This window comes from Rhopilema esculentum, chromosome 20 (genome assembly GCF_057945365.1).
Source record: "Rhopilema esculentum isolate cy_ngs chromosome 20, ASM5794536v1, whole genome shotgun sequence".
Taxonomy (NCBI): domain Eukaryota; kingdom Metazoa; phylum Cnidaria; class Scyphozoa; order Rhizostomeae; family Rhizostomatidae; genus Rhopilema; species Rhopilema esculentum.
This window is the reverse complement of record NC_142834.1, coordinates 9,559,674-9,574,172: the sequence shown is the minus strand read 5'-3', so window position 1 is coordinate 9,574,172 and position 14,499 is coordinate 9,559,674. Positions and strand designations below refer to the sequence as shown.

The following is a 14,499-nucleotide window of genomic DNA, read 5'->3' as shown; positions in this document are numbered from 1 at the left end:
TAAAGCAATGTTCATCCAGTTACTGGATAAAGTTGAAATTTCCAAGAGTAAGAATATTTTAGAAAAAAGTGGCTCCAACATGCTACATTCCTACTAGCGTTCCAGTAGATTCAGAGCCTTTGTAATGGTCCTTTTCGTCCTCAAAAACTGCATTTCAAACCACGAGACGTATCTTGTCTTAAAGGGAATAAGCCAGCGGTCGTGCTTGCCTTTTTTTGTTATAAGCAGCAGATACAGACGTCATTGACAGCAGGGTCGAGTGTAAACTTTTGTTTTTTCGACAGTAAACAAGACAGATCTCAGGCTTTTAAAGTCAAGAGGCAGGACATTTACACTATAACAATAATCATTTCAAAACTAAGTAAACTTTGATCTGAGTAAACTAGACTACAGCATTGGTGCAAAGCTTATCTCAACAGAAAGCTCGTTTTGGCGTGTTTTGACTTGTTTTGGGTTGGAATTACAGCGTTGTCTAGAAGAAAGTTCCTGATTGTTGACAGCACAGTGTTTTGACATGGAATAAACCGACCCAGATATTGACGATTATCCAGTTTATCATGAAAGAGGGTTGAATTTGTTTTCGAAGTTTCTGGCAGCGCTTTCAAATTTCGTAGGCTATTCAAACAGGGGCTAGTGAAACTAGACTTGTTTTATGTTTAAAGTTAATTGTCAATCCTAAACTTATATAAAACCTATATCTATTGAATCTATAAAGACATTTCTTCTTTTGATGTGGGATCCAACCAAGGGTGACCTGCCTTGCTGTCTTTGTTTCCTAAAGTCTTGAAGAAAAAAAGACGTTGCCATTTCTTTTAATTTGTCATACTATGTTTTCAAAAGCTTCTATGGCAATGGTCCTTTGCTTTCTTTAATCTTATTTGAATTAAAGATAACTTGAAAGGATCAGCAAAAATTTTTGCTAGGTCTTAGTTTTTACCTTTCAATGTTGCCGACTGTCAATCGTAATATGGAAAAATAATCGAACGTTTCCTTCACTCAATTTGGTACACCCACATATTTGCTTTTTGCTTCGTAAAGGAGGTCTCCAAATCCAAATCAAGATGATAAAACGCCCGATACTTAAAGAGCTATTGGCTATTTTTGTATGCTGTTTTAAAAGAAAGGAGAGCGCTTGGAATCCATGCAGAGCAATTTCAATTTAGCAAAGACCCTGCTGAAATCGTACGCTCTCTCTAGGTTAATAATACCTCTTGTGAGCGATTGGAAGTGATTATCGCCGTTAGATTCTTAAAATGAATTCAATTTTTTCAATATTATAAGTCTAAACCGGTCAGAGTATTTTGATTTCAAAAGTTTATAGGCCCGACTCACTGCTGTTAAAATAGGATGCTTTCCCAGCGTTTACTTGAGATAATGCTGGGCGATTTGTGGCAGATCTCTAAACTTCTCTTCATTATCCTTCGAAACATTGTTCTTTTGAAAGTATTTCTACGAATATTGTGGCATCCTATGATGTTTCACATCTGGTTTATAGATATTTTGCTCTTAAATTGAAGGGCTTTACAGCATGAACTTGGGATCGAACCTGTGTTTGTATAACTGTTTATTTTTTTCGATCCTGAATTGGTGAGCATTCTGGCTGTTAAAGAGTTGTTTGTACTATTCATGACTTGCCCCGAATGATTCCTAATGTATATCTTTTGTTTATATGTATTGACAACTGAAAATGAAGAAAACTGATTAAAATTTGAGATGTACCAATCGTTTTTCAAGCCAAAAGAACGATCGATAATTCAGAATATTTTAACTTGCTATTGTATCGACCGTTATTGATACTAATAATACATTTGATTTGCTTAGAAACACCTTTCGTGTCTTCCAGGGGCAATTTTGCTGTCGTAAAGCGGTGCGAAAAGAAGGAGACATCCGAAGAATATGCAGCAAAATGCATCACCAAAAAGAGGAGCAAGGCAAGCAAACGAGGCATGAGCAAGGAGGCCGTCGAAATCGAAGCTGGACTTTTGTTAGCCCTAGATCACGAAGCTATCATTAAACTTTATGATGTTTTTGAAACAAAGACAAATATAACTTTGATCATGGAATTGTGAGTGATCATTTAGATTGATTCTTTGTTTGTGATAGTACCTTTGACTATAATGTGATAGTAAATAAAATTTATGGTTTTTTGTGTTGCGGAATGCTAAATGCCGTTTTATTGAGCTGCAGATATCGTTTTGGTTTTTCATTCTAAAAAGTTTATGATAAAAACGATATTGAAACGATGCAATCTATTCCGAAAGACGAGTATTTTGAAAGGCGAGCAATGGTATCTGACTACTTACTCAGATGACCATAAAGCACCCGATAGTAACTTTTTTATACGCTCGTGAGTATTCTTTTCATTCAGGTCTCGATTCAGGTCTAAGATTTTTTGAATATATTTCTTTTTTATTTTCCATAGATTAACTGGTGGAGAATTGTTTGAAGAAATTGCAAAAGAGGAGTTTATTTTAGAGAAAGATGCTTGTCACTATACAAAGCAAGTGCTCAATGCCATTCAACACATGCATGAACGTAATATTGTGCATTTGGATTTAAAGGTAATTACGCCCATCACTTTTTCAAAACTATTCCAAAAGCTGCAATCGTGATTTTAGTTCTTTTTGTCTTTATATTTCTTATTATTATTATTATCATCGTCACCATCACCACGGTGAATCAACATCAATCAACAATCACAAATGGTCGTTTATTCATCAGTCACCAATCACAAATCGTCGTTTATTCATCAGTCACCAATCACAAATCGTCGTTTATTCATCAATCACCAATCACCAATCATCGTTTATTCATCCTTCCCCAAACATCGATCAGCGAGACGCTTTCATAGTACTTCACATCCATTACTTCTTTCAACAATATTTGTTTATATTAGCTCTTTATTATTAAAGAAGATGACTCATTACATTTTAGCCCGAGAATATTGTGCTTCAGTATCCGGGAAGTAAAACGATTAAACTGATTGATTTTGGGCTGGCAAAGATGATCGAGCCTGGCAAGGAAATCAGAGAAATGATGGGAACACCTGAATTTGCAGGTAAATGAATAGTCATTATTCCCATGGCTATTACGACATGCTTTTAAAGAGTTGCATCAGAGCGATAAGATTCTTTCATATCTTTGATCGTACAAAGAAATGGAATTTTTAAAGAGATTGTTCTCAACAATGTATCAATTTTTAAGCACGCCGCTTTCAGCTTTTCATTTTTGAATGTGAAACATAAATTTCCGTTGTATTTAAATTGTTTTGACGAAAATTGTTTCGTGGGTCTGCAGATGAATCTACCTCATGGCTTCGATGTAATGAATCGTTTAGAGTTAAATGTTATGCGAGAACACAGCAACATGCTTTCGATGCAAACAGCGAGATGTTCTCAAGCAATTTTTTTGCTAACGATTGAATATCATTGTCCTTGGCGTTTTTGATGAATTTCTAGATGATAATGATGGTGTATAATTGCTTGCTGATGTATGAGTCTTAATGTAATTCGGAGCTTTTGCAGAGTTTTTTGATCTCATCTATTAGGTGTCTACTATAGATAATTTAAACAATAGTTAATTCTTAGCATTCTTATAATCAGCAACGACTAGCTTCCTTTTCTTGATGAATTCCCAATTTAAAGGCAGCACGTAGCGCCGTTCATTGGTTTATCGAAACAAAGAACAAAATTTCTATTTCAGTGAGTTTTCATTTCGTAACAAAGGTCGCCTCTTTCTTGCTATTGATCAGTTGTACTAATTTTTCATGTTTTTCTAATTTCGAGGACCCTCGAAATTCAACAAACAATTGCCAATGAGCAGCACGACACACTGCCTTTAAAGGCTTATAGTAGTAAAAGTATTGGCTGCATAAATATTTTTTACAATAATTTTACACTGAAAAATGTACACGCAAAAGCGCAGTACTAAACTTGTCATTTTCGACTAAAAGGATTTTACTAAAGATACTGCTGAACAAACATATAAAACTGTTTTGCCAACCAAGTCTTCTGAATTACAATATCAAATTATTTGCTAAAAGGTTCTCAAGAATCAACATGGTGAGTACAAGAAAGTAACGTAGGATTAAGACTGAGGCCATGATACACTTTCAAAAGATACAACCCGCACTTGTATCAATGAGTCAAGGAATTATATCCATGAAATATTGAGAATAATCTGGTCTTTTATCCTTGAATGATTTGCTTATTTTGAACATCAAGAAACATTTATGTATTTATTCTATAAACACCAGTGCCAACTGAAACACTGATGAGAAATGTTAATATAATGTGAACATCCATGCTTTTTCGGCAGCACCTGAGGTCATTCACTACGATATTGTTGGATTCTACACTGACATGTGGTAAGTTCGTTAAAAATATTTTAAAGTACCTGTACTTTTGACGCATTGTATCGAAAATTGTTTATATTTTAACGTTTTAAAAACAGTTCAAACAAGAAATCATCGTGCTTGCATGTTTGCTAATAACGATACTGCATATGTGATCAAATTTTTATAGAAATTAAAAACCCTTTAAACGAGAAAACCATCAAAGGACTTTATGTGATATATCTTTATCTTAGACTTCTTAGTGTTAGGTAATTAGGTCTTTGTTACCGCTAACAAGGATCTGGTATGAGCATTAAGATTGTTTAAAAGATATAGTCTAATATTTTCCTTTATGTCGATAGCCCTCTTTTAATTACTAAAAGTACTCGATATATTGTTTACAATCGCCAGCTTGGAGCCATGTCTTTTCCAAGTTTTACATTAAGAGGGGAGTAGAGATAACATAATATTTTCAAATGGCTTAAACCAGGATGGTCAACTTTCAGGATATAATGTTTTTCACACCATTAATCCTATAAGGAAGTTCGCACCTCCTTTCATTATTGACCAATTTGTTTCGGGATGCTGGCTTGATTGCATCGTTGAAACAGTGTGCTAAACTATATAGAAATTGGGGAGATCTATGGGCCCAAATGACTCTTGCTTTTTGACTTCCTCTATTTCAGCTCAGTTACAAAAGTTTGGAAATGTTAGGCAGCCTATAGTTGCCAAGGGCCCAAGTTAGCAAATTCTAAATATTACAATTATGAGATGAAGGGGTGAGGAAAATGCATTCCCCCTATTACGGAGTTGCTGTTGAAAAATATTGAATGATGATTGCCTTTGTTAGGAAGAGATTTAGCAAAAATATTCGATAAACCCTTTGATTATTTTTTCAGAGTCTTTGTTAAGCATTTCTTTTTATTTCCTTCTCTAAACAGCAAAAGAATCTTTCAGATTTCCTTCTATTTGAAAGCCATTGAAATGGCGAATGTATTTTCCTGCTGATGACCCATTTAAATATAAATGTGTATTATGAATCGTTTTCCTTTTATCATGTAGAATTTTTATTCTAATTTTAGGGCTCTTGGTGTTGTGACGTATATTCTGTAAGTAATGGTCTTAATTCATAGCGCTTAATACTGCATATTAATAACCAAGAATTAATTTTGTTTCTCTCTTACATAACATTTTTAGACTGACCTACATAACATTTTTAGACTGAGTAAAAATTTCTTTTCTTCCAAAAGATCTCAGACCCTTCATTATAATAAACTGAAAATATTGTTCTCAGTAAATGATTGGTAATTGCATTTCGACTTTTGGTTACTTTTTGCTAAAAGAGTTATTAGACCCTTTCATAATTTTTTTGTCAGTTTTATCAATTGTGAATATTATCTTTAGGCTCTTTCGTTTGACGTCTTTACCCATAGAGTAGGTATGATTCAAACTCGCTCCATCTTCGACCAATAATTGAACGTCAAATGTTTTTGTCTAGCCTTAGTGGAGCATCTCCGTTTCTTGGCGATGATGATCAGGAAACATATAAGAATATCTCTTCGTGCGAGTATCAGTTCGACGACGAATACTTCGATGAAATCACCAAAAATGCTAAAGATTTTATAGAGAAGCTGTTGGTCAAGAATCCAAAGTGAGTGCTCAAAATTGAAGCTTTCTTGCTTTATCTTTATCTTAATTGTTCATATTTTTATGCGTTATTTTATATTTTGATTCTGTTTGCTTGCTCATTTGTTGCTCTACAGTGGTTTGTTCTAGGAAGATGTTTAGTTGGGGTAATCTGTCCCCTCTCCCCTCCTCGAGTACTTCCAGTTAATTCTACTATCCTTTTCTTTAGCAGCATTCGTTTTTACAAAAAAAATTAATTTGTTTTTTGAATATACCATAAAAAATACTATGCCTCCAAAATGAAAAGCTTGTAAAGACTTTGAGCAATCAGTAAGTTTGCTTATTGTGTCATCAAGTTTCAGGCGGTTTCTGGCTGGTGTGAAAACCCTCTTCTATGGAGCCTTTTTCTATTCAGCCTTTTACTCTTTCTGGGTAAAAACTCAGTAATTAAGTCAAGTTTTGACATTAATTGTTGTGTCATACATTATAATTATGTTCGTCAAAAAGCATTAATTTTCGGCCACTGATGCATGCAAATACCTATTTTTAGAGACCGAAACACAGTTCAAGATTCCTTAAACCACCCATGGATAGCTTTAGAGGTTTGTTGACAGTGCTGAAGTAAATTTCAAATATATAACTAGTCTATGTAACTGACTATATTTATTACTTTTATGTTTTGTACCCAGCCCAGTCAGGATTTATTACTTATAGTTTCAAGTTGCAATACATATTTGTACACATAATTCATTTATTAGTTGTCGACAGGATTAAACGACTTCTTATTAATGTAACCATTATAGGCATGAGTAGCTCTGGCATGATGCAGTCTTTCAGATTGCAGCTGCTGTTAAGAGGAGGAAATTTTCAACGCATTCTTTTTAAGAACATGTTGGGAAGAAATTAATTTTTGTGAATATTAAATTCTCAAGGACACTTTTTGTGACTCTCAGCAGGTGTGCATCAGACATACCATAACGTGTGAATTCTAAATTTTGTCAAATTTTGCCAACGGTAGTTACTTGTGTATTCTCGACTTTCATAAAATTTGGGTTCCAAACATCATGGTTATGGCTTCTGTTGTTTTGTTTCTCTGTTTCCATTGTTGTTTGTGCCAAAATGCAAACATACAGCATGTTAGTGCCTTCTTTCGTGTATTCTTTAGAACTTTATGTCGTTAGCTAGCTTATCAATTCTTAACAGAAACTTTTTATCTTGCTTTCATTTTAGAAAGATGAAAATTCAGTTATTGATACACAGAAGATGCGTGCTTTTGTAGCGAGGAGGAGGTGGAAGGTAAGCAGTTTCCAGAATTTTGTTCGAAGGAATGTTTCACGTTTTATTACTGTATGTTTTGTTATTATACAATATATCAGAGCATTCAGCTGATGGTTCAGGTTATTAAAAGATAGATAAAAATGAAGTCGTGAAAAGAGGCATTGATATGATAAAATGGATATCTTTATATTCCTTAACAGCAGAAATTGGCTGCCAACATAGATTCACTGGATATAATTCTTGTAACTAAATTTTCCAAGAAGGTCTGTAGCCAAACCAGGTTTAGCTTAAACGTGTGTATCCCAACGCTGCTGAACCAAGCATCACCAGTCAAAGTCTTGCGAAGCAAAGCCAAACGTAGCTTACTATAACCAATCATATCATTGCCGGCTCCCATATATACGGCAAGCGGCCGTATATATGGGAGCCAGCAAGTCTTCTACAACATTACACAATGAAGCGAGTTATTCCAAGTTCAACGTGAACATGTATTAACATCCTGTTGAAGCCTTTATTGAGCCTGTCAATATCGAATCTAGCAAAGGAGTCTGTGTGCATACGTGCCTGCCTGATATTTCAATCAATCTTTTTTTGAAATTGTTTGCAAGGAAAGACTGCCAAACACAGTTAAGCTGGTGAATTGGAATTGTGAATAAGATATGTGATGGAAGCGCCTCCCTTTTCTATGATATTTTCTCTTCCGCCTAAAACAAGCCTTGGCAAATCTAAGGAATACTCTTCCTGATATTATAGATTAATTATTTTGTAGTACACGTAAAATGCCTTACAGATATGCAATCATTGCTGAAAACAAAAGTTTTGAATAATTCTCCAAAGGTTGAGCAAACCCCTGGACCTGCATCGTAATTCAAAACTGCTCCAAGCCCCAACTTATTTGGTAGCTTCTTACCTTATTACTGTGACATGAACAGTTTCCCCCTTTCGAAAAATTACCCGTTATGTCATATGTAGGATGATTTTCTGCTCTCCCATCTCTCCATATTAAAAAGATTCGAGCACTTTTCTACAAAATATACCCTTTCCAAATTCCAAATTATCTAACATAATTTAGCATATTATCACGTATTAATGTCTAGTATTTTTTAGTTTATCATGACGCAAAATGTTTCAACCTAACCTTGCATCGTCTAACATTCCCTATGCTAACCAATCACAACTTTGTCTATTATATCTTACAAAGTCTAACTGTCCACGTGAAACAGCTTTCATAACTAAGTTTTCAGCTTTTGTTTTCTTTTTATACTAGCAATCCCTCAAACTGGTGTCCACAATCAGTAGACTGAAGATTCTCTGTCGGAACAGCACTCCAAGCCCCACATCAGATGTTAGCGGAGACGAGGTGGCAATTTATTTCTACTTATAAATTTATTTTTTTATATATTGCTTTATTTAAGTTTATTTTGTTACTATTTTTCTTTTAGCTGCACTTGCACTTAACTTTAATTAGTTATAAAATTGAAATCAATGCATCAAAAAAAAGCTACTTTTAATCTTAGCCATAGAGATATGTATTCGAAAATTATTCAATAGGCGTGAAGATAAATGTCCAGCCATTAATTATCCCAATCTATTATGATTTTACGCGCATTTTTTAAAGGATGTCGCATGAAATTCAGTGAACAGCATAAAATCTTTAGAGCTGATGTCATTGCCTGTGCTGTTGTTGTTGTTGTTGTTGCTGTTGTTGTGGTGTTAGTTGTTGTTGGTGTAGCTGTTTTTGTTGCTGTTGCTGTTACTGTTTTGGTTGAAAGTGTTGTTCTTGGAGTTTAGTTATCGAGAAAAATAATCTTTGCAACCTGAAATTTTGTATTGTTTTTGCACTTTAAAATAAAGCTTGAAAAAATCACCATTCTGATAGTTGTGTGATGAAAACGTTAACAAGTGGTTGAAGATCTTGTGAATCTTCGAAATTTGGAAGAGTGCAGTCATTCGTTATTATACTGATCGGATAAAACTGATCCTATTGGAATCTGCACTCAGCTTGACAAATGGTTGATCAAAAATAAAATGGTAATGTATAAATCATTGTAATTTTAATAAATATAAATTTACAACTATACATTTTAACAAAATAACACCTATATATGCACCTTCTACGCTAGCTAAAATAACCTCCTCTTAAAATCCGTAACACAACATGCCAGGACATAACACAACACAATATGCCGGAACACAACACAGCATGCCAGAACACAACAAAATACAACAACACAACTCGACACGACACAAAAAACATCACACAACACAGCACAATTAAACAAAGCACAGCACACACAACACAACACAACACAACACAACACAACACAACACAACACAACACAACACAACACAACACAACACAACACAGCCTGCCAGAAAGCAAAAAAATACGACACAAGGCAACACAACACAACACAACACAGCACAACACAGCACAACACAGCACAAAAGATCACAACACAACAAACGCAACACAACGCAACAAAACAAAGCCTGCGAGAACACAACAAAATACAATACAGCTCAACACAACATAAAACAACACAACACAACAAACACAACGCAACACAAAACAGCCTGTGAGAACACAACAAAATACAACACAACTCAACACGACACAAAACAACACAAAACAACACAAAACAATACAGCACAACAAAATAGAACAAAGCAGAGCACATTAATCACAACACAACATCAAAAACCGTAGGCTGTAGTCTGCATTTTACTAAAAACACCAAGAAAAACTCAACATAACCCTCCAAGACAGCACACAACGCTGTAATAAAATAAACTACGCCATACCGAACTACAAACGACTTACACTTAATGGCACGACATGATACAAAACTAAACTAATTTTCATGGCGTCATTGAAGCTTTCACTAACTGACTAATAATCTTTTCTAAGCCATAGAAATATCTTTGATAACCTCCAGATATGTATAAGCCGTTTAAATTTTATGTTAATTTTTTTGTTTACCTATTTAAAACGGAGATATAAATGCACTTGATTCACATGTTATTTTCTTATTATCTTCGCATCTTTTTTGAGGTGAAATTATTTTCTTTTCAACTTAAAAGTTATTTATCTTTTTTGCCTTTTGATAGACCATCTCAAAGTTCGCGGAGCCATGAAAAAAGTGGAGAAAAAGCCGCATTAAATACAATAGTGGCCTATATCAACGAGATTTATAAATTTTTCTGCAGCTCAAACAAAGTCCCTTATTAATAAACGAAATTCACAGACGAAGAAAAAGATTTTTTTCTTGAAGCTTCTTTATCTTTTCTAAAAAGGTTTTACGGCCAAATAACTGAAGAACAGCCACTATCCACCATGAATTTCCCGCTGTTTTACACCATTCGAGCGATTTGAAATAGCTATCGAGCAAAAGACTGCGTCGCGAACCCCAAGATGGTCTATTGTACTGTGGCAACGATGTTGACCGATAGGCCAAAAATAGTTATTACACTCAGCTATTACAAGATAGCGAATAGTTAAATGTAATAAAGAAATTTGAAGGGAAATATTTTTTGAACTTAATCTTTATATCTTGTTAACTGTATCATTTACTTTTTGCTCGGCATTCATGAATTCATTTTAATGTATCCTATCAACTTTATCAAAAAGTTCTCACATATTAATATGTGGATGGTTTTTTCAATTTCTAGGGAGAATCATCAAATGAAAATGGTGGCCCATCCCTTCGTAACTTAATCAAGGCAGCTAACGAAAATCTGCCTATGTTTACTAATCACGTAGACGTGAATAAACATGTTGCTGACGATCAGGCCGAGGCAAAGAAGCCAGTCTCGAAATGTGTTGACTCTTCAAAGCAGGAAGATGGACTAGGAAGCGATAAAGCTGACGTTGATAATGGCTTGTTAAAAAGCAGTGAATCTGAGGTAGTTGTCAAATCACAACCACTAGACGATAGTCCAAGTCTTGGTAGTCAAAGTGAAGGTGATGTCTTGCTTATTGATGGTCTAGATCAACTATCAATCGATGCAATAGAAACAGATGCTGTTGACAGCGTGGAAAGAGTTACTGTTGCTGGACAAAGTAACACAGAACCGGTTAGTTTTGGAAGCCCCAATGTTAAAAGGTATGTCGGCGAGGCAGTCACAATACGTGGTAATTTTGGGCAGGGTTCTGGAAATGTTGATTCAGCTGGGCTTGTAACCTTTTCGATTCCTTTTGTTGGCGATGATAATTTGAAAAGCAACGAAGACGGAAATCAGAAAGAAGAATCTATCGGCGATCACCATAATTCGGAGAGTAGGACTGACTCTTCTAAAAGGTTTGAGGAAAGCTACATCTTGGAAACACCTTGTTCTGATAACATACCATCACAGAAACGAGCTCCAGGTACTGAAACAATAGTTAAGATTGGTTTCCCCACAACAATCAGTTTAGACAGTTATGGTCTTAGTGAGCAAGAACTTCCGCCTCAGACTAATTTGAAAGGTCCTTCACTGACTTTGCAAGAGTCAAAAAATAATGTGGCAAAAAATAATGTGGCAGTTAAAGAGATAAAGGTCGATGATATACAGAGTGCAAGCAAATTTACAGTCACTATTCCAAAGCCAGTTAATGTTTGTGATAAAAGTGAAGAAGTGACTTTTACTTTGAAAACAAACGATGACGCAACAACGAATAAAAACAGAGATGACAGACAAAGAGAATCATTAATCCGTATGGATCCTGTGGAACTAAAGGTTGGCGTTGCTAACGATAATGAAGATGGGGTTAAGATGAAGGCCGTCACTGCAACAAATGAAGGTGACTTGGTTGTAATCGAGTTCATCAAGCCGGAAAATAACAACATCTGAAGAAATTCTTCAATGTTTCATAAGTTTCTTAATCTGATGATTAAATAGATTCAACATGTTTCAATACCTACTATTTTATTGGTTTGAAAAAGATTTGATTTCAGAGTTTATGGTACTCAGTTATTCTATAATAATTGAAATTTATAAGGATTAGGGACACATACCAAGGTCTACCGTGGTTTTCAATTGCACCAAATGCATCGCCCACATGCACACACAATGCCATAGGACAGTCACATCCTTGCTCGTCAGTCGCGCCAGAGCTGAACTGCAGCAAATTAATTTGCCACCTCAGCTATGGAGACTTCTATATTTCTGGCTAATTCTGATATTTCTAACTTCATAGCTTTACAATTTTTATAGATCTTTTCACTTTATTTTGGCAAAATCTCTCTATATTAGAACTTTGTTGAAAATCGTAAAGGGAATTTTTGTCAAATGTTATTGATATAAATGTAATTTGTTTGTGGTCTCAAAATCCGTGAACCAGTAATCTGTTTCCACTTAAATTTGGGGGTATATCATGATGTTTTTCAAGTTATGTGGGCAAAGGTCGAAATCTTGAAATGAATTTTCGACACCGTTACACTTAAATTAGGTATTGGAAACTATTTCACTTGAAACAAGCATTACAAGACACAAAATGATTGAATCGAATTCATAACCTCCTTGTCTAATGTTAGAATTTAAGAAGAGCGTGCTTTAGTCTCTATCATTTTGCAGAATTCAACCGAACGTTTTAAGACTAATGCAAAATATTGAGAGCTATTTAGAATAAACGTTGTTTCCAACTCCATTAACACCATTTCCAATACCAATTCAGATACCAATTCCAAATCTATGAAGAATTTGCTTAAAATTTGTTTGTTTGACCAAGAACTTGGTTGTATACTGAACTGCATAATTAACCCCTTTTTGCGCATGCTCATGTTGCGCCATATTGAAAGAATTCAGTTTGCCACGAGAAAAGGATGAAATATTGCAGGTTTATCCGCATTTTGCAAATATTCCGCAACTCATCAAAATTTACAAGTCTATGATGTACTGATATTTTGTTGATAACCAACAAATCTGATGCCCGTTGTGCCATTGTGATTTTAGTGGAGATTAATTTTTGGCTTGTCTTCTTCCACTTTATCGAAGTTGAAGTTGAGAGCCAGAAATGCCACAGATTCTACAACTGGCTCTGATAGACAATCTTTTGTCCAATCGCTTGGCACCCAACGCTGAAGAAGTCTGCTTGTACCTGCTTGCTTTGATTTGATTCGACTAATATTAATTGTGTACCTATTTCTATATATTCATGCGGTTAAAATCTGGAGATGCGAGATATAGTTTATATATATATGTATAATATTTGACAAATCTCCTTGATCTCCCTTCATATGTATATTGGCTTCCGTAATCATTTGTTCTTTTTGAATGAATCTATTTTTGGTTTTTTTAGAATACACTCCGCAAATTGGTTGTTTTTTTTTCGACCGAATCTTTTGGTATGTTCCGATGCAGCGGCTTAGTATTAGTATTTTAAGACAGTGCTGCATGTTATTCAACGCTTTCTTGCATATTTAAAAAAACAAAACGAAATGGCGCTCTTACAAAGAGAAGAAACAAAGCGACCAATTTGCCCAATTCATCAATTTTCTCTCTCACAGTAGCTGATGATGCAAATAACAAATTTGGAGGCTGATAGAATTCCTCCGAATTATAAAACATTTCCTCTGTAAACTGAAGCAGTCTCGAAAGAAGACAATTAAAAATTATGTTAGTTAAAATCATAAGGTAAAAGAATCAGGTTTTAGGAGTCCTTACTGAAGAATATCTTTTCTGAAAATGCTGTATAAATTACAACTGAATGTGATGAAACTTTATAGGAACTCTTTTAAAATAGTCGTCGTATCCAGATACTTTCCAGCTGATTCAGACCGCTCTTTTTTATTAGCTGTTGTGTCACAGATTGGAGTCTTATTGCCAGAGTCTATGTTACATATCAACACCTTGATTTTTGTAGAAAACCATTTTATATTCTTTCCATATTCTATTAACGATTTTTCTGCACTAGCTCTACATTATTTCTTGTTGCCTAGAAAAGTACCAATTTTGTTTTGGAGTACAATTGGTACTTTCCTAGGCAGCAGAAATAATGTAGACAAAACCAAAAAAATAAAAGAACTCTGTGGCCTGAAGTCCTTTTATGTCTAGATATTAATCTACGGAATCACCATCCTTATTATGCACATGTTTGCTGCTAAGATACAGTTTTCGTTTACAATTAATTATTACTGCTTTGGGTCTATTTCAATGACCTTCTCCACTTAGTTATTGTCCAGTACGTGAACAAAAATATTTTTAGGTCACGCCTCTTTTGCCCTCAGAAAACACCCTTTACTATGAGGAAACACCATTTTACCAATAGGAACGCCAAAGAC

At 34.8% G+C, this 14,499-nt stretch overlaps 1 protein-coding gene across 7 annotated transcripts in view; it reads left to right on the top strand.

The window, feature by feature from the left end:
* LOC135687043 (death-associated protein kinase 2) overlaps nt 1-14,499 on the top strand; it is a 28,352-nt gene that overhangs the window by 10,244 nt on the left and 3,609 nt on the right. For 6 of the 7 annotated variants that reach the window (XM_065203480.2, XM_065203486.2, XM_089114336.1 and 3 more), the window contains 10 exons: nt 1,844-2,065; nt 2,423-2,561; nt 2,935-3,058; nt 4,318-4,366; nt 5,416-5,442; nt 5,832-5,984; nt 6,510-6,561; nt 7,190-7,255; nt 8,505-8,597; nt 10,910-13,532. In XM_065203480.2, the coding sequence (XP_065059552.2) occupies nt 1,844-2,065; nt 2,423-2,561; nt 2,935-3,058; nt 4,318-4,366; nt 5,416-5,442; nt 5,832-5,984; nt 6,510-6,561; nt 7,190-7,255; nt 8,505-8,597; nt 10,910-12,070 (2,086 nt within the window). In that variant the 3' untranslated portion in view covers nt 12,071-13,532. Of the gene's footprint in view, nt 1-1,843; nt 2,066-2,422; nt 2,562-2,934; nt 3,059-4,317; nt 4,367-5,415; nt 5,443-5,831; nt 5,985-6,509; nt 6,562-7,189; nt 7,256-8,504; nt 8,598-10,909; nt 13,533-14,499 lie in introns of those variants that run through there. The other variant, XM_065203488.2, reaches the window with a different exon arrangement.